This window comes from Orcinus orca, chromosome 12 (assembly GCF_937001465.1).
Source record: "Orcinus orca chromosome 12, mOrcOrc1.1, whole genome shotgun sequence".
In the NCBI taxonomy this organism is placed as follows: Eukaryota; Metazoa; Chordata; class Mammalia; order Artiodactyla; family Delphinidae; genus Orcinus; species Orcinus orca.
Window position 1 is genome coordinate 8,387,303 of NC_064570.1, and position 21,044 is coordinate 8,408,346.

General features: G+C 38.3%; 2 protein-coding genes across 3 annotated transcripts in view; both read left to right on the top strand.

Moving 5' to 3' along the window:
• The window catches only part of RSPH3 (radial spoke head 3), a 53,808-nt gene that overhangs the window by 7,411 nt on the left and 25,353 nt on the right, over positions 1-21,044 (top strand). The window contains exons 3-8 of one of the 2 annotated variants that reach the window (XR_007470582.1): positions 3,888-4,029; positions 5,593-5,738; positions 7,117-7,320; positions 8,903-9,065; positions 11,469-11,555; positions 11,969-12,338. Coding sequence is in view for 1 of the 2 variants with exons in the window: in XM_033403936.2 (XP_033259827.2) it covers positions 3,888-4,029; positions 5,593-5,738; positions 7,117-7,320; positions 8,903-9,065; positions 11,469-11,555; positions 11,969-12,264 (1,038 nt within the window). In the remaining variant the exon portion in view is untranslated. Of the gene's footprint in view, positions 1-3,887; positions 4,030-5,592; positions 5,739-7,116; positions 7,321-8,902; positions 9,066-11,468; positions 11,556-11,968; positions 15,349-21,044 lie in introns of those variants that run through there. The other variant, XM_033403936.2, reaches the window with a different exon arrangement.
• EZR (ezrin) overlaps positions 12,321-21,044 on the top strand; it is a 164,266-nt gene continuing 155,542 nt past the window's right edge. Inside the window, exon 1 of the mRNA XM_049695457.1 lies at positions 12,321-12,338. The gene's annotated coding sequence lies outside the window, so the exon portion shown is untranslated. The remainder of the gene's footprint in view (positions 12,339-21,044) is intronic.

A 21,044-nucleotide genomic window follows, 5' to 3' on the forward strand; every position in this document is an offset into this window, starting at 1 on the left:
AGAGGGTGGCCTCGTGCAACAGAAACCTTCTTACCATTGTAGCCCTCCTCCAGCCACACACCAATGGATAAACCGCCCTGCCCCTCCACATGGCCATTGGTGAGGCTAAGGTGGAGAGCTGGACCTTTTAACATCTCCACGTGACAGCAACAATACGAATCAGTCCTCTGATTAATCCATGGAGTTGGTGTCAACAAGGGCAGAGCAGGAGGCTGAAGTGCCACCTCACCCGGGGCAGTGAGGTGGTAAGAGATGGTATAAATGGATACCCTACTTTTTCTGGGGTGGCATCAGCTGAGCCAGGAGGGAGCTGAATTTTCAACCCTACCTGACGGCAACAAGGAGGAACAAGGTAGTAAGAGGCAGTGCTAGCCAGAACTCAACTCCCCTACACTCCAACGCTAGTGTCAGTGGAGCATAGCAAGGAGCTGAACTATCACCCCCACCTGGCACCAGTGAGGTGATGCAGGTTGGCACCCTGCTTTCACTGCATGGTGGTAAACTTTCCTCTCCACTCACACCTGTGCACTAAAACAAAAGGGGTGACTTCCTGCTAAAACGATTAAGACCCATAGTCTCACAGCATAATACCCAACATGTCCAGAAGACAATTTAAAAATCACTCAATTGTACCAAGAACCAGGACAGTCACAACTTGAATGAGAAAAATCAATCAAGAGATGACAACACCAAGATGACTCAGATGTAGGAGTAACCTGACAAGACTTTTAAAGTGGTCATCATAAAAATACTTCAATCAAAAATGAACAATTATGAACTTTCTTGAAACAAATGGAAAAAAATAGAAAATCTTTGCAAAGAAACAGACAAGATTAAAATGAACCAAATGGAAAATATAGAACTGAAAAATACAATAACCAAAATAAAAACCTCTCAGATGGACTTATTGGAGATGACATAGGAAACAGTCAGTCAATACAGAAACAAATCAGTGGAATTACCTGGTCTGAAGAACAGGTAGAAAATAGACGCCTGCCCCCAAAAAAGCCTCAGAGATCTGAGGAACAATAACAAAATATCTAAATTCAGTCCCAGGAAAGGAGGAAAAGTGTGGGATTTGAAAAAATACTCAAAGAAATAGTGCCTGAAAATTCCACGAGTTTGACAAAAGGCATAAACCTACAAATTTTCACCAAGACACATCAAAATCAAACTTCCAAAAGCAAAAAACAAAAAAAGTCTTGAAACCAAGATTAGGGAAATACAAATTAGAGAAATACAAATTAAAACCACAATGATGTAACTACACACCTGTTAGAAAAGCTAAAATTTTAAAATAATAGTAAGATGAAGTGCTTGTGAGGATGTAGAGCAAATGCAACTCTGGTAGATTGCAGTTTGAAATGTAAAATGGTACATTGACCCTAGAAAATCGTTAAGTGGCTGCTTATAAAAACTAACAAGCACTTACCATTCAAGTCCACAATTTAACTCTTAGACATTTATCCCAGAGAAATGGGAACATATGTTCACATATTAACCTGTTCACAAATGAACATTTGTAGCAGCTTTATTCATAATAGCCAAAAAACTGAAAAAACCAAGTGTCTTTCAGTAGGTAAATGGTTAAACAAACCTGGTACATTCATGCAATCAAGCACTGCTAACAAAAAGCCATGAGGGCTTCCCTGGTGGTGCAGTGGTTAAGAATCCGCCTGCCAGTGCAGGGGACACAGGTTCAAGCCCTGGTCTGGGAAGATCCCACATGCCACGGAGTAACTAAGCCCGTGCGCCACAACTACTGAGCCTGCGCTCTAGAGCCCGTGAGCCACAACTGCTGAGCCCATGTGCTGCAACTACCGAAGCCCATGCGCCTAGAGCCCGTGCTCTGCAGCAAGAGAAGCCACTGCAATGAGAAGCCTGTGCACCGCAACAAAGAGTAGCCCCTGCTCGCAGCAACTAGAGAAAGCCAGAGTGCAGCGGCGAAGACCTAACCCAGCCAAAAATAAATAAATACATAAATTTTTTTTAAAAAAAGGAATGAACTATTGATACAGGTAATAACCTGGGTGGACCTCAAGGACATTATGCTTAGTGAAAAAAAGGCAATCTCAAAAGGTTACATTCTGAATGATTCCTTGTATATAACATTCTTAAAAAGACAAAATCTAGAGATGGAGAACAGAATTGAAGGTGGGACTTGGAGAAATATAAAAGAGGCTCCTTTGGGGCAATGAGATAGGTCTCTATCTTTATTGTGGTAGTGGTTACACAAATCTATATATAAAATCATATAGAATAATATACACAGACACAAATCAATGCCTGTAAAAATTGTGAAAACCGAGTAAGATCTGTTAATATCTTATATGTTAATTTCCTGATTTTGATATTTTGTTATAATTGTATAAGATGTCACCATTGAAAGAAGCTGGGTGAAGCATACACAGGACGCTATGTACAATTTTTGCAAATTTCTGTGAATTATTTCAAAATAAAACTTTTTTAAAAAGAGATTATAACTAGATCTGAAACAGTTAAGTTAGGCAATGCATTTCTAAAATGAACTTGTTGTATTTCTGTTACCCTAAATCTTTCAAGGCTGACATTTATAATTCTATTACATTAAAAAATAGAAATAAATCAAGCATGATATTTATAATAATGTAGAATATACACATTATACAAAGGAAAAGTCCTCCATTGAAGAATCCCAAAATGATATTAGTAATTGTATTAGAAAAATAAAACTGTAGGTGATATTTCTTTCTTTTTGGTAAAGATATTTCTTTCTTTTTGGTGGTTATTTTATAATAAAAGGAAATGATAACTATGTAAGGGAAGAGCTATTCTATGACAGGTATTGTGTTAGACTTGTTACATTATCATCTGATTTGTTCCTTATAATCTAAAACTTAACAGATGTTATTCCCATTGTACAGATGAGAAAACTGAATATCTGAAAATGTGGGTTATTAGTCCAAGCTTTACTAATCCTAGTAATTAATAAATTAAGGAGTTGGAATTTGAGCTTCAGAGCCAATGCTCTTCTTTCCACTATATAATGTGAATATGGGGAAAATTTACGATAGGTAGTGTTAAGTTAGGAAAACAGTATAAAATGTATGGTATCACCACAACTTCACAAACACTGTATGCATTTCAATAGCAGTAGCCATTGTATTAGGAAGATGGGATTATAGGTAATTTTCTTTTTTCTTTTTTAAAAAACTACAATTTCAATTAAAATGTTTTTAGAAGTCTAATTTTAAATATTAAAAATTTTCATGTAAAGTACTTTTATATTTCTCCTTTTCTTTTCATATTTACCTTGAGATAAGATAAGTTAGCTATAGAGAAGGACTACAGAATTAGATATGAATATGAAATCAAGGACTGCCACATATTGCAGGACTACTGTGAATAATTATACTTTTAATCCCTTAGCTACTATTTTGTGCACTTGGACAGGCTTCGTTTGGACTGAGGATATTTTCTTTGTGAGCTAATATAGTTTTTAAGGAAATTCTGTCCATGAAATCAGATTTTTAAAAAATTCGAGCGCTTTTCAATTTCTTAACTACACATTAAAATTTACTGTGACTGAATGGTTGTATCGGTTTACTAGGCCCCAGAGGAGTTCATGGTAAAAATCCTTGAATGAGGAAAAACAATTTATTAGATGGGATTCTGCACCCATTTTAATTAACAGTCATAAATTGAAGTTACTTTATATGTTTTGTCAGATACCTTTGTAATTACCAGACAAAGTTCAAATAAATTTTTAATCATCAAGTCACTGATGATAATCAAGAGGCATTCTCTGACAGAGGCTTTTATACCATCCAGGAATCACTTTTGGAACAGCAGTCCTATATGCTTTGAGAAATATTTTCTAAATTTTAGAAGCCTTTTCTGTCACTCAGCCTGAGCAGCCCGATCCTGCAGAGATTCAGAGACAGCAGCAGGCTAAGAGGAGGGCTCTTGCCAAAAAACGAGCCCAAGAAGAGCTCAGACCACGAACGCCCGAACCCGTGGAAGGCAGAAAGCATGTAGATGTACAGACAGGTATGTGGGCCCGCCATTGGCATGGTGGCTCCTGGGTGTGCTTGGTTTTCTAAGTCAGTTCATTTTATTTGGCCTTTATATTATTTATGTGTCTGTTATGCTGTCCAGTACTTCCCCAGTCACATGGTAGGAGAAGTCCCTTCATTAAACAAACTCATAGACTATATATTATTATTATATTGGGTATGGCTGCACGTATGAGATGGGGTTTTTGAAAAAAGAATTTAATGACCAAATTAAGTTCTCTCTTAGCCCTTTTCACATATTCTATTCTCAAACTGGCATTATTTCTTACTTTTTATAGCCCAACATGAATCAGTGTTGGACCAACAGGAGAGGACAGCAATCTAGTTTTATTTTGGTGTTTTGTCTTTTGAGGGGAGTAAACCCATTTAGATCTGAGTCCCCCACTTCTCTCACCATGGCCTCTTCTTGTCTCTCCTTTTGTTCTCCATTCGCTTTGCTTACTCCCCAGGGCCATTCGGGCTTTCCTAGGCTAGTGCCAGGCTTTTCCTCTTGTTTGACTGTTGTCAGCTGTGGAGGCTTACCTAGATCTATAGGGTCTAGCTGTGTTGTTGATAGAATCTTGATAGTCAAACAGTACTTGGTGTTCTCCTTGGACCAGTGTAACTACTCGGCATTCACCTTGCACCCTGCCAAGATGGTGAGTAGATTCATCTGAGATATTTCTGGATAATAAGGATGAAAGGAAGAGGACCATTCCATGTTTTTTCCCTACGTTGAGGCCAAGTGTAGAATGAGTATATGTCTGTGATTAGCCAACATAGTTGTAATTCTGAGAGAGCTAAATTTTAGTGTTTATTTATACCATCAGAATATTAAGTGATGGAATAGCAGGTACTTTTTGTTGAGTATTTCTTATATCTCAGAGACTACACCAGGTCCTTTTCCTATGTATCTCCTTTATTATTACAAAGACTCCATGTGACTGATAATTATGAGCCCTTTTACACATAAAGAAACTGAGGCCCAAAGAGGATGTAATTTGGTTGGGTTCTGTGTTCAACATCTGACTCCGATTCTCATGTTCTTTGCGTGATACCATACTGCCCTTGCCTCATATAAATTATTCCTAAGGTGAAATTTGGTTTCATATGTCTGTTTATAATATGTAGGCTAGAGGGAACATCAGGTAACACAGTGACATGGTGCATAGTTTTTTTAAATATCCAGGAATTTTAAAATCTTTATAAGTTGACTATCTTAGGACTCGTTAAATAAATGGATCGTTAACTTTGCATCCTGTGTTATACTTTGTGTCTTACGTACATCTATGGTTTCATGCTCTTCTTTAGTTCTGTTTTCAAATACAAAGCACAGTGCTTTCTCAACATTTAATTAATGTTCTAGCCTGAGTAACTCTATAGTCTTCCAAATATTATAAAAACGCTTAGCACACTATGTGAATTGAACCCCACGTTTGAGTACTTTTATTCCAAGACTTGTTTTCTGATCCATTCAATTCTATTTTGAAGGGACTGTAGTTTCAAATACTTGGAATAGACCAGAATTTCAAACTCAATGTATATGGTGTTCTCTTAGAATTATACCTTGAAGAAATTGCTGACCGCATAATAGAAGTTGATATGGAATGCCAAACAGATGCATTTTTGGACAAACCACCAACACCGCTCTTTATTCCTGCCAAAACTGGCAAAGATGTGGCCACCCAAATTCTAGAAGGAGAGGTATAGTACATTATTGGACTTCCCTCTATCTTCTTTATAAATAGTTAAAGTTAGGTTTACTTAAAAGCTTGACATGAATACAAACCACTTCACAGTCAAGAAGATTCTACTTACTGCATTTCTTTCCAAATTTATCTATAATAGTTTTATACTGAGCTACCCAGAAATGTTATTTTTTTAATTATTTTTTAACATCTTTATTAGCGTATAATTGCTTTACAGTGGTGTGTCAATTTCTGCTTTATAACAAAGTGAATTAGTTATACATATACATATGTCCCCATATGTCTTCTTGCATCTCCCTCCCAATCCTACCCCTTCTTGCATCTCCCTCCCTCCCACCCTCCCTATCCTACCCCTCTAGGTGGTCACAAAGCCCCGAGCTGATCTCCCTGTGCTATGCGGCTGCTTCCCACTAGCTATCTATTTTACGTTTGGTAGTGTATATATGTCCATGCCACTCTCTCGCTTTGTCCCAGCTTACCCTTCCCCCTCCCCGTATCCTCAAGTCCATTCTCTAGTAGGTCTGCATGTTTTTAAATACCATGATCTCATTTTCCCTCTTTGCTGTTCAGAAATAAAAATTTTTAGAAATGTTTTTAGAATATTTACATATTTAATTTTTGTGCGTTTGCATACTTGCTTAATATATGAATATTAAGGTAGATTTGTACCAAATAAAAGTAATATCTCTGGTATAAAAAGTTCCACTGTTAGTTCCTTGTAGATTACATAAATTGTATGAAGATGATCTATGTTAGGAAAATAATCCTGAAATAATTACATTTTCATATCAGTGTGGAATGCATAAATAGGCCAGTTTATGAAATTGAAGAAGAGAAGGCAGTCCTTATGTACATAATGACTTCAGTGAGATTTAAGATTTGAAGGAATTTGAAAGTGCGGTCGTTGAGATTGGGAAATTAAGTTTTCATAACCTACATAGAAGGGTATATTTGCCTCGAAATCCTAGAGATGAATGACCAAAATATCCGTTATTCTTGTTCCTTTGTTCTTCAAACCGTTATCAAAACGACCAGTAAAAACTGAGCAGAAAAGGCAGAGAATAAGAAAGACGGACATTTCCCTTGGGTTTCAGAGTTTTATCTGAAAATTGTTGAGTATCGAGGTTCATTCTGATGATTGCATAGGTCTTTTTATAACTTAGACTCAATCATTTTTTGCTTGTAAACAGCCTGTGTGCCCTTCAGGCTATTTTGAGGATCAGAAACCATAAATAAAACACCAGCACAGTGTCTGGCACACAGAAGACACTCAATAAATAGTATTCTGTTATTGCTACTCTTCCGGATATTTTTTCACTGAGCCTTTGGTTCATGATTACAATTTTAAACTTGCTTTGTTTTGTGTGTTTAAGCTCTTTGACTTTGATCTTGAAGTTAAACCAATGTTAGAAGTTTTGGTGGGAAAGACCATCGAGCAGTCTCTTCTGGAAGTAATGGAAGAAGAAGAGTTGGCGAACCTGCAGGCCCGTCAGCACGTACATGAGGAGTTACGCAACGTCGAGCTTGCGGAAGTTCAGCGACTTGAAGAGCGGGAGAGACGACACCGAGAGGAAAAAGTATAGAATTTTAGTTTCTCTCTTAGATTTTGGTTATTTAATAGACTATGTTCAAAATCACATGTAGTATGAACAGAGCTCAAGATCTTTGCAAACATATAGAAAAGACCTGTAGTAATTGTTGCTCAGGTCTCTCCTGTAGATCACAGATCTTTCCTGGACTGAATTACGTTTTTAAATTCCACTTTACATAAATGTACCTACACAGAGTTCCCAAAGTTCCTAAATGTAACAATTTAAATTACATATGTTCCAGTGAAAGGCACTCTTAAATATCAAGAGTGCTAGAGAAAGAAATAACGTGAATTTGCCCCAAGTCAGTGGCAGAGAAGGTGGCAGGAAAAAGTGGAGTATCTTTGGGTAGGTGGGCGGTAAGAAGCAGAAGATCTGCCTAGAATTCTGCATCTTATTCTCTGTGGTGAGCCTTGCTCCACATCTGTAGAGTCTACTACTTGTGTCTTTATAAAATATTTATACTTGGGGTCTTTATAGAATATTTCTCTAGATTATAGGTTTTTAGAACCTTTAATAAGAAAAGTTTTAGAATCCAATTTTTAAAATATGCCAGAAACCTCTAGTTAGGAAGCACGAGGCTCAGTAATCTTTAGATAAGAGTCTGTCTGGGTTTGGCAATAACTGTCACCCTGTATTAAACACTGGCTGGATAAATGATGAAGGAGTTCCCAGACACCTGAAAGGGCTCAAAGAGTTTAGCTTACCACGCAGAATAGCTTAGTTGTCGGGACATTTTACCCAAAACCTAGTCAAATGGACTTTCAGTTCTCCTCCAAAGTGAATAATTAATTGTGTAAAGAGCATAGGGCTGATGGTAAAGATTGTGCAAATGCAGGATTATTTGTTCACAATTATAAAATGAACACTGACAGAATTAGCTTTGTTGAAATAATTGGTGAAGACCCTATCAAAAAAAAAGTTAAATTTGTTTATTTACTGTTAGGAAATATATTTTAAAAAATGAAGTCTACAAATCATCTAGATTTATATTTGCTTAAACTTTGAAAATAGATTTAATTAGAAAATATATAAATGTTCCCACTTGTACATAGGAGTAGAGAATAGTTCATTAGCTTCAGAGGTTTCATATGAGCTACAAGAAGCAACAACAACAAAAAGAGGTTTTATAATTTTCTGAACTTTATGAACTCAAAGAATCATTACAAATGAGATAACTTATTGGCCCAAGTTTTTAATCAAAGATATCTAAGCAACTGTAATTTTCATATCAGCAATACTTTAAAATACTAATTAAAAATACATATAAATGTTATTATTCTTTGATTATCAGCCATACAGTCAAACATGTATGTCTTGAAATTATTTTACTTGAAAATGGATCAGGAAACAAATTTTACCTTAAGTTTCATCTCCTCTGAATTCAGTACCTACCTAGCTGTTGAAATTCATTAAAATCTTGATGAAAAACCTGAACTGGTAATAGACACCTCGCTGTTCATTTTTGGATACAAATATAAGTCCAAATTCTTCCCGCTCACTAGAGTCAGCATTTGGGGAAGACGTAATAGCTGAATAACCACCTGTGGTGGCGTTTTTCTCTGGGCAGGAACGTCGTAAGCAGCAGCAGTGGCAGGTGTTTCACAAGCATAAGGAGACTGCACAGAAAATCGCCGCCCGAGCGTTTGCACAGCGTTACCTGGCCGACCTTCTCCCTTCTGTTTTCAGCAGCCTCAGGGATGCAGGCTACTTTTATGATCCTGTTGAAAGAGGTCTGTGGAGGTCTTTGTTAGATTAACTGTCTAACAATAAGCATCCTCTTCATGGTTCAGATTTATCGCGTGCCCATTTTTATTTTGAATTGGAATCTTTCTGAAACAAATTTTAAAATCAATTACAGTTGTTTTAAGAAAGAACTGTTACTAGTAAGAGGTGCATTATAAAGATCTTGATTTTAGGATGTTTACTTTCATTGAGAAACAATATTGGATAGTAGAAAGAAATACGGACTTGATGTCAAAAACTTGAGCTTGAATCCCAGTTTTATCATTAACTAAGCTCTATGACCTTCAGTCTCCTCCTGTGTGACACGAGGATCATTTAGGAGCTAAACGTCATAATGTAAATAAAACCTAAACGCGGACTTTTTCACCCAATACGTACTGCAGCATAGTACAGCCCGTGGTTGGTTGAAGCCGCAGATGCAGACCTGCAGATGCAGAGGTCTGCCTGCGAAGTCATACGCGGATGTTTGGCTGTGCCTGCGGTCAGCAGCCCCAACCGCCATGTCCTTCAAGGGTCAGTTGTATATGTAATCTATATGTGTAAGTAGTTGTCGCTAAGTTTTTCTCAGTAGACTTCCTATTCCAATCAAAATCTCTTTGGGGACAGCTAGTGAGGTTATGTAATGAGGTGTTTATACTATCCCGGGCATTGTATTAAGTGTTGGAGGCTTCAACAACAACCAAACCAACCTGGTCTCTGCCTTGATAGAACCCGTACCTGTTAGCCATCTCCCAGCATCCCCTCAGAGCCACTCTCCTCAGCTTGGTGTGGCCAAACGGAGGGGAAGAGTTGGCACTTTCTCACTGCCGCCCTCCTTCCTCGGGTTCAAAAGCACTTACATCCATGCTGCTTTGTACGCGGGTCCTATTTCAAATGGCTAATACTGTCTGAGGGCAGATATTAGCCATGTCAGTTTTCACCGATGACACACTGAATTCAATACATAAGGGTCAGGTTACAGACAAATATTATTAGTTTACATTTCTATTGTACTTTGCAATTTTTGTCATGTTTTTCACACATGATACCATTTGGCCCATCCGAAAGGGCTGTGAGGGAGGGAGTATGGCAGATTAAGTCCCATTTTTCAGAAGTAGAAACTGAAGCTCAGAGAACTTGAATTGCTCTAGGACACTCGGGGGGTGCTTAGGTCTGCACTGACTGGGACTCTGACTCCAGGTCCAGTGCCCTTGCCATGCTGCCAGCTTCCCGGGGTCCAGCTGGGCCTCTTGCTGTTAGTCACAGAGGCCAGCAACCTTTTCTGCGTTCATGGGTTGCTGGAAAAGTCAGTTATAGATCATTTAAAAGCTTGCAAAGGAGATTCATGCTTCAGATTAAGACTATTTATAGTAGTGAATATATATTCTATCACACTCTCTCTTGTCACCCATTGAAAAATAACAATTAGGTGCCTGCCCCCAAAAAAAGCTTTTTTTTTTTTTTTGGCCATGCCGCACGGCATGTGGGATCATAGTTCCCCAACCAGGGGTCGAACCTGTGCCCCCTGCAGTTTAAGTGCAGAGTCTTAACCACTGCACCTCCAGAAACGTCCCCCAAAAAAGCCATTTTAAAACATTAAAATGTATATTGTAAGGGACCTTTTTTTTTTTTTTTTTTTTTTTTTGCGGTACGCGGGCCTCTCACTGTTGTGGTCTCTCCCGTTGTGGAGCACAGGCTCGGGACGCGCAGGCTCAGCGGCCATGGCTCACGGGCCCAGCCGCTTTGTGGCATGTGGGATCCTCCCAGACCGGGGCACGAACCCACGTCCCCTGCATCGGCAGGCAGACTCTCAACCACTGCGCCACCAGGGAAGCCCAGGGACCATATTTTTTAAAGGCTTATACCATAGAGTAGATTTCCATTTCAGTTTGAACAAATTTATCACTAATGGAAACACCTCGTTTCCAACCCATTTCTACATGGCCTTCTTAGGTGCCCTCTGACCCTTACCTCTGAATCTTGATCAGCTTCTGTCATCCCCAGGCTTCAGCTGGGCTTCAGGTGGAGGTGCCAGCATTGCTCAGTCCTGGCTTTGCATTGCATTTGGCTTGGAGTTCTGCTCCCAGTTCCACACCCCCTGCTTCCACCCCCACCTCCCGCCTCCTTGATTCATCTCACATTGCACCTATAAAGTCAATTCTAACACCTTTGACCCCAAGGAAGGCCTCATAGTTCTAAAAATACTGTTTCTACTGCAATTGAACAGAAATAGACCAGAAGATATATAGAGAATGTGGTAACAACAAAAGTGATGCTGTATGAGTCTATTTGACATTTTATAATAAGAAAACAATATTGATGTATCTGTAACATTAGGGGAAAACACAAATTCTTCCAATCTATAATGATTCCTAAAAATCACTTAATGAAGTTAACTTTTTAAATTACAGATATTGAGATAGGATTCCTTCCATGGCTAATGAATGAAGTTGACAAAGCCATGGAGCGCAGCATGGTTGGAAGAACAGTGGTTGACAGTAAGTTCTTTTATTTTATTATTTGAAAGTCATCTCTGAAATTTTTCAGTAGAAAGAATATATAGAAGAAAGATATTTTAAAGTTTTGGTTCTTAAATTTTCAGTATACCAGTTATATTAACAAAGGTACATAGTTTTACCCTCAATATTAATTTTGGTTCTTATATAATTTGATCAGAATTAATATCTCTGTCATTACTTTATAAGTTATATTCTGTTAAAACGGGCATTGACTATAATGCATATTTAGCGCATTAAGTGGCACAGAAGGTAAGTATGTTGACTTTATATAAAAGGTCACGATACAGGGAAGGGACGAGGGCTGGTGAATATTTTGTACTCATCTGTAAGTCAGCATTATAACTACCAAAATACGAAAAATCACAGTGATTTCTGCACCTATAATTTCTCAGTGTTGATCCGTGAGGTGGTTGGGAAACGACTGAGTCTGTATGAGCGTAAGGAGGACAGGCACTCTTCTCTGAAACCTGAGGATGGGCTCAGTGGTCCTGGAGGAATGAGAGACCCACCGGTGGGCTACGAGTTCCAGGATCACGGTGCATCACAGGCACAGAGGCCACTTCCAGACACAGACTCCCTGCAAAGAACACCGTATGATGCAATGTATATGGAGAGAGTGTCATCCCAAGACAGGAAGCTTATGGAAGAAGAGGATGAGCAAACAAATGAGGAAATCCTTCAGGAGTGAAGAACTGTTGCAATAGAGGGGAGCTTCGGAGCCGTGGAAGCCAGCAGCAGCCAGTCAGCTTTGCGAGCAATCAGGTAACGATGCGCGAGTCCCCTCAGGTTATGCGCTAGGTTGTGTTTAGTCAGCATGTCTTCTTGTCCAATGGACTGAGCAAATCAAATACGTTGAAATAATAAAACTAATTTTTAAAATGAAACTTTATTTAATAGTAGACTATTTAGAAGCTATATTTTAACTCTAATGAGAATTATGTCTAATTACAAGCTTCCCATTACCAGTATATATAACTAATGAATGTATTTTTCCTTAGCCCTTCCATCACCACTGTGTAACTAATATATTTTTACTTACTCTTCCCATTACCACTATATATAGCTAATATATCTTTCCTTAGTTTTGTGGTTTCGTTCTTTTTTTAGTAAGTATGCTATTTAATGTTAGATATCAGTGCTGTCAGCCATTGAGCTTTTCTTCTCTGCAGAAAAACTGTTTAACTTACTCTAACCAAGAATCCCTAAATGTTGGGTAACTGAAAGCTATAGTGCTCTCTCCTTGCAAAGACCAAGAAGTATACCCATATTTGTATAAAATTAAACAGATAGTTACCCCTTCAATCTTCAAGTAATGCTCAAGGGATTCTATGAATTAGTAATATGCTCTCATCTAGTTTTTCACATTCCTGCTATTAAAAAATTTCAGGCAATGCCAATAAAGCTAAAAGTCCCTCCTCAGAGACGACCACTGTCATCGATCAGGTGTGTACCTTCCAGGCCTTTTTCAAGATATTTTTATAGATATAGATTTGAACACCTGGAAGTATATGGGATGTGTTATTTGCATTTTTCACCTAACAGTATATCTTAGACCTTTCAACATTAGTACATATAAATCTCTTTTTAAAATATGGTAAGATATTACCTAGTATGACTGTGTTATAGGGAATTACCATTTGACTTTTTAATCTGAACTTCTCTGGTGAATTTACCTGCACTATTGAAAATCACAGATATTTTATTTCTGAAATTATGAATCTTTAATCACTGAAGTCTTCTGAAGCTTTAGGTAGATATAGTCTGTTTTTCTCAGAATATTTATAAATATATAATATTTATAAATATATATAAATATTTATAAATATATAAGTTATTTGAAATAGCTTGCAGTTATTAACACACTTACTTTAGTTTCTTTTTTCTTTTAAAGTTTTTTTTGCTGTGGGCCATTTTTAAGGTCTTTATTGAATTTGTTACAATATTGCTTCTGTTTTATGTGTTTTGGTTTTTTGGCCACAAGGCATGTATCGTCTTAGCTCCCCGACCAGGGATCGAACCTGCACCCCTTGCATTGGAAGGCGAAGTCTTAACCACTGGACTGCCAGAGAAGTCCCAACCTTAGTTTCTTTTTAAATTAGGTATTAAAAATATATAAGAACATCTTTCTCCATTTGTAAAATGAACTGCACTGTATGTCTCTATAGCATTTTTCATGATTCTCAAGCTAATTCCCCACATATTATAACCCCACATCATTTTAACCTCAGAGCAACTTCTGCGGTGTATGTGACAATATTTTTATTTTCATTTTCAATCAATCTTTGGTTTGTTCAGCCAGCAAACATTCACTGAGTGCCTTCGGGGTGTGGAGCACCTTGAGGAGGCTGCCTAGCAGTGGAGCTGAGTGAAGCAGGGGTAAAATGAGGAAACCACAGCTCAGGGGTTTTAAGTGATTTGCCCTAAGTGACAAGCCTAGTAAGTAATGGGATGAAAGCTGGAGCCCCAATCTCCTTCCTTCTAATCTACTATACTTTCTTCTGAACAACCTTGAACCTTTGTGAGGTGCAAAGAATAACTTCAAATAAATTATTGCATTAACAGCATTTTAAAAATTGGAATCACTTCTGTCATTCATTGCTGGGTTAGTTCCATCTTGTTAAAAAGTTGTTACGATCCTCCTAAAATTTACAAAATACTAATTTTGGTAGTAAGACCAGGAAATTTTTTTTAATTGGGATTGTTGTGGATCACTTTTATTATGGGTTGTTCAATACCCACAATTTTAAGAATGCTTTCTAGATGGATTTGAGGTTGATTATCTGCTACAATTCTAACCTGCCTTTACAGTAAGCCAGTCCGTTAAACACTTTGCAGATGTTTTGCTAAACATCCAGTTCTGAGCTCTATAATTCTGTAAGTTAATTCAGTTTATTAAATATACCTACATCTGTAGACCCCACACTGAAGTTGGTTAAGCTTAACTGCCATCCTGTTCCATCCTAGAGAGAAAAAAAATAGTTGCGAAGTTAGGGCACTGTCCCGTGAAGCCGGTTATATATTATCTGTAGGAAAAAAAATACTGAATGGAAACTTTAAATTGGCTATGCTCACATTTGCTAATACTCTTCTTACGAGTCCTGTTCCTTTCTATTTTCAACCAACACTGAGCTAACAGAAGCTAAATAGTAATAAAACGGATAATATGTAATAACTTTATAGAGATTGTCATCCCTGACAAAAATTCCCATATCACTGAAATAGATCTGAAAGGTAGAAGTGATTTTCTCTAGTGTAGGTATCATGGTGTTTAAGCCATTCTGACTTCTGTTGAGCTGAGGAATATTGGCGTGGGCTGAGAAGTCACTCAGAGCATCACATGGTGGTGACTGAAAGCAGACACCAGAGCCAGACTGCCTGGTCCTGAGTTCTTCGCCACGCATAAGGGGTTTGCCTCTGTAGTTGGGAAAAAGAACTGTTTTATCAGACTGTGGTTTATTTTGAAAACATGTAGGAGAGTGGAGGTTTTGCAGAAGGAAAAAGTATTTGGACATGATAGTTCCTTTAAAACTCATAATGGGTGTGGGAGAAGTGGCATTCTGCATATCATATCAAAATGTTATGGTACCATAACCATCCGAATGTTAATGGTACTCATTTCTTCGAACCTAAAAAACTTTCATTTTCTTGTCATGTTGTTAAAACATATTAACCACATCAGCTAAATTTTTTATCTATAATTTTAGTTTTCATATGTTTTATTTACTATGCAAAATTCGTTACATTCTGCTTTTCTCTTTTGTTTGTAGGTGAATCACAGTTTTATTATGTGTTCTATAGCTCAGTAGCCATAGCCATTTATCTCAGTTTATTTAGCATAAAGGCATTCTGAAGAGGCCCAAATATGGGTTTGATTTCCCCATAGCCCAATTAACACCTATTGTTTTTTAGCCATAGCTCCTAGGTCTAACCAGAACCAACCTTCTCCAAGCTTCTCCAAGTTTGTTCACAGAGACCCAAACAAAAATGTTACAGATCAGGTGTCATTATCATGAAAAACTACTATGAATGGTATTGGATTGATGTCTCTAATTCTCCCTTTGAATTAGAGCATATTAACCTTTCTGTTTTAGTGCTTTCAACTTACAGATTAAAATTTAATAAATTGATAGCTTAGGTGATATTTTTCTGTTTTTCATAAACCATGAAAATAGCATAAATGAAATATATGAGTTAAAAGATACAGTAATGGTGTTATAGGTTTGCTTATAAATAAAATCAATCAAGGTATCGAAGTTTGAAATTTCAGTATAAAAATATAACATTTAAAGAATTTAAAATTCTTTTTGAAAATAGAATTTGAAACATTAATACATTTTTATCACAATGTGCATTTATAACTTTTGTAAATTATACATTTTGTTGTTATACATCTTTATATTTATAATGAACTTGTGTGTATGGTCTTCTAACATTTTGGATTATATTGATGTCTATTTTTACCACTAGGTGTCAGTAAATCCCTAAAGTAAAGTTGACTTGCCTCCAACGTCATACATAATTTAATGACCCTAAAGAGACCTTGGTAGACAAAGAGTTCAGAAATATATTGTACTCCTTGGAGACTCTAGACCAGGGGTCCCCAGCTCCTGGGCCGCGGATCACTACCGGTCCTCAGGCTGTCAGGAAGCGGCCGCACAGCGGGAGGTGGGCAGCGGGCCAGCAAGCAAAGCTTCATCTGCCGCTCCCGTCGCTCACATTACCGCCTGAACCATCTTACGCCTCCCGCATCCCTGGAAAAATTGTCTTCCACGAAACCAGTCCCTGGTGCCAAAAAAGTTGGGGACTGCTGCTCTAGACTCACACTGAATATTTTATCTTGCCCTAAAGTCATCTGCCAGCTCTGCAGGGACTGCAGCAGACTCCACTCTGTACCTCAGACCCTTAAAATGGTGGTGTTAGAATGGACGTTAGCTGTATGTACTCCAGTCTTCTATCCAATACAGCATCCTTAACAGGTGGTCACTTAGTCTTTGTTTAATCACTAAGGATGGGGCTTTCCCTTATGAGCTGCCCTAGAATAGTGATTCTGTCTTATTTAGTTTTATCTCCCCAGGCTCAAGCTATGGTAAATACTTAGTCAATTACATTGTTTGACAGTTCTCATTATTAGAAATCTCTTCTATACTGAGTCAAAATCTGTCCCATTATAACCTATTCTTTTTCGTTTATAACCTGTAATCAATTGGCATGATTATGGTGGAGGGAGACAGAATAATTTTATTACCATACCAGCACTGTCCTGTACTCCAATAGTTTTTTCTTTTTTCCAAGTTTTTCTTTCTCCCAATGAAGTACCACCACTGTTCCCAATTATTCCTCGTATGGCATAGTTTTAGAACTACTCACTCTCCATCCTGGTTACTGTTACCTTGAAATTCCTATTTGGTCAAAGTCATCTTAAAACATGTTACCCAAAATTAGGTATCCTACTATAGATATAATCTGACTCAGCAAGGAGTATTGTGGGACTATTATCTCCTATGATTTGGACATCACCAACTCACTTCTTCTAAATTCAGATATCTAGAAACCTCATTTTTAGAGCATAAGAGAGAGAAAGCCAAAGTGACTTCTGAGCAGTCACAGTGTCCGAGTCCACACATTTTGCCATGGACCATCTAAAGCTATTCTAACATTGCTACCCAATTGGACTGTTTATTAACCCCACAGCGTATTAGAAGTAGCATATTGACAAGGAGAGAGGGACTGCTATGGGAAGACTGTGGGCTAACATTTATAAGAAAAAAAAGGTAGAAGAAAGGCAGGAAACAATAGATAGCTCAAAAGGCACAGCAGTCTGGGGCCAAAATTGAATATTCCTCATCAGCTCTTGAATACATGATTACATTACAGCACAGTACAGAAATTAATGTTTATGGAAGAAGCACTTCTGGAATGGTGGAGTAAGGACCTCTGAAACTCAGCTCCTCCATAAAAGCAATGAGAACACAGGCAAAAATTGTCAAAAAAATAACATTTTCAGAACTCTGGAAATTAACCAAAGGCTTGCAACAATTAAGAGTATTTATTCAAGAACAGTAGCTGAATCACAGAAGAGTAAGCTTTGTGGCATTTTAACTTGCCCTATTCCCATCTCATTCTTCCCAGCTCCACAATAGCCTTGAAAACCAACAGACTCAAAACCACGGTAACTGAGAAAACAAGCAGCCTATCAGCCACTGGAGGGAGCAAAACATGCCCTAGAGCTCTCCGGAAAAGCCATATCCCTAGAAAACTGTCAGTATTTGACCTGTCTGGGGGCTAGCTCCCTGGATAAGTCCTTTTACAGGGCTTATCTTTATTTGACCTGACTCAGAGCTTGCTCGGTGAGGAAAGTCCCAACACCAGGGCATTTGTTTAAAAATAAATAAATAATCAGTAGTAATTGTCTAACATCACAGCTGCCTGAGGTGGAAATGCCAGTTGGAGCAAACAGGAGGCTGGCCAAAAAACTTGAAAAGGAAATCTGAGGAATGTGATGTCCACAGGAGGTTTTGAAAAGCTTCAACATATTCCTGGGAATCTATACGTGTAGGGTGCTTTGTAGGGCTGTTTGCATGCCCAGGAGAGACCTGGGAAGGCCCTTATCTCTCATCCCTGGCTGACCTTGAGGATCTACACAAGCAGGAGTTAAAAGCTAAGTCAGAGTTGTAAACTGCTGAAATACTGAGGGTGTGTCTCGACACACATAGAGCCCCTCAGCAAAGGGTGTAAGACTTACTGGTTCAGGGCACTTAAGAAATCTCTCTAATCATTAGCTGAACACTAAGCTAACTGAGCAGACTTCAGTGGCAACACAAAGAATACAGACTTTACAGAATTTGTTCAGGAAGGCCATTAAACAGACAAACACCAACAAAAAACCCAGGTTGAAGGGGTAGAGCAAGAATCTGATGTCCAGAGTTACCACATTTTAATTCTTTAAAATGTTCAGGGCCTCTCTGGTAGCGCAGTGGTTAAGAATCTGCCTGCCAATGCAGGGGACACGGGTTCGAGCCCTGGTCCGGGAAGATCCCACATGCTGTGGAACAACTAAGCCCACGAGCCACAACTACTGAGCCTGCGTGCCACAACTACTGAAGCCCATGCGCCTAGAGCCCATGCTCTGCAACAAGAGAAGCCACTGCAGTGAGAAGCCCACGCACCGCAACGAAGAGTAGCCCCCACTGACCGCAACTAGGGAGAAGCCCACGCGCAGCAACAAAAACCCAACGCAGCCAAAAATAAATAAGTAAAATAAAATGTTCAAATTTCAACAAAAAATACACGACATGCAAAGAATAAGAAAGTATTGCCCATGCAGAAGAAAAAACAAAGCAGTCAATAGAAACTGTCCCTGAGAAAGTCCAAATTTTGAACCTATTTAACAAAGACATTAATCAGCAATTATAAATATGTTCAAAGAACTAAAGGAAACCCATGTCTAAAGACTTAAAGTATGAGAATGATTCTCACCCAAGACTGAATATCAAGAGGTAGAAATCATAAAAAGGAACCAAATAGAAATTCTGGTGTTGAAAAGTACAATAACTGAAATGAAAAATTAACCAGAGGGCCTCAGATGTGAACTGTTAGAAGAAAGAAGCCATGAAATTGAAGTTAAATCAATTGATATTATCCATTCTGAGGAATAGAAAGAAAAATGAATGAAGAAAACTGAATAGAGCCTCAGAGACGTGTGGGACACTATAAGAACACTGACAGACACATAGTGGGAATCCCAGAAGGAGAGGAAAGAGAGAAAGGGGCAGAAAGAACACTTGAAGAAACCATGGCTGAAAACATCCTCAATTTGATGGAAAAAAAATGTTAATATTTACATCCAAGAAGCTCAGTAAACTCCACGTATAATAAACTCAAAGAGATCCACAATTGCACACATCATAGTCCAACTGCCAAGAGACAGAGACAAAGACAATTCTGAGACAGCGCCACCAGGGAAGCCCCATAGTGGGTTTTATATATCATTTTTTTCACTGACTGTTTCTCAAGTAACTTTAATTCAAAATAATCAATATGCCACTGAGACATATTTGGGGGCAGCATGCCCTGGGCCTCAACAGCAGCAAGACAAAAATAACTCATCATATACAAGGGCTCCTCAATATTAACAGCTTATTTTTATTCAGTCACCATGGAGGTCAGAAAGCAGTAGAATGATGTACTCAAAAGTGCCAGAAGAAAAAGGCTGCCATTCAGGAATTTTATATCCGACAAAACTGCTCTTAAAAAAGGAAGGAGGGGGCTTCCCTCGTGGCGCAGTGGTTGGGAGTCTGCCTGCTGATGCAGGGGACACGGGTTCATGCCCCGATCCGGGAAGATCCCACATGCCGAGGAGCGGCTGGGCCCGTGAGCCATGGCCACTGAGCCTGCGCATCCGGAGCCTGTGCTCCGCAACAGGAGAGGCCACAACAGTGAGAGGCCTGCGTACCACAAAAAAAAAAAAATGGAGGAAGTAGGCAATCTGAATAAGCCTATATCTGTTAAATAAATTGAATCAATAGTTAATAACCTTAGAAAACAAAACACCAGGCCCACATGAGTTCACTGGTGAATTCTACCAAACATTTAACACATTATACCAATTCTCTACAATTTCTTTCACATAGTAAAAGCAGAGGGAATATTTCCTAACCTACTCTATGAGACCAGCATTACTCTAATACCAAAATCAGACATAGACATTACAAGAAAACTACAGACCAATATCTCTCATGAACCTAGTTGCAAAAATCTGCAGGAAAATATTAGCAAATTGAATTCAACAACGTAGAAAAAGAATTATAGGGGGCTTCCCTGGTGGCGCAGTGGTTGAGAGTCCGCCTGCCGATGCAGGGGACACGGGTTCGTGCCCCGGTCCAGGAAGATCCCACATGCCACGCGGCCTGCAAAAAAAAAAAAAAAAAAAAAAAACAATGGAATGGCACATGGAAATGCTAACTGGTCAGTAATTACATCAAAATTAAATGGGTTAAATGCTACAATCAAAAAGCAGAGACTGGCAAAATGGATTTTTAAAAAACAATTTAACTATACTATCTATAAGAGACATAATTTAGATTGAAAGAACCATTGGGTTGAAAGTAAAAGGAATGAAAAAGATATGACATGCAAACAGTAACTAAAAGAGAACTGGAGTGGCTATACTAATATCAGACAAAATAGACTTTAAGACAGAAATTGTTACAAGAGATAATGAAGTGTATTATATGATGATAAAAGTATCAATTATCAGGAAGACATAACAATTATAAACACATAGGAATATAACAACAGAACTCCAAAATAATGAAGCAAAAACTGACAGAACTAAAGGGAGAAATAGACAATTCGAAAACAGCAGTTGAGGACTTCAAAACCCCACTTTCAGTAATGGATCAAACAACTAGGCAGCAGATCAACAAAAAAAATAGAACATGGGAACTACATTATGAACCAACTAGGAAT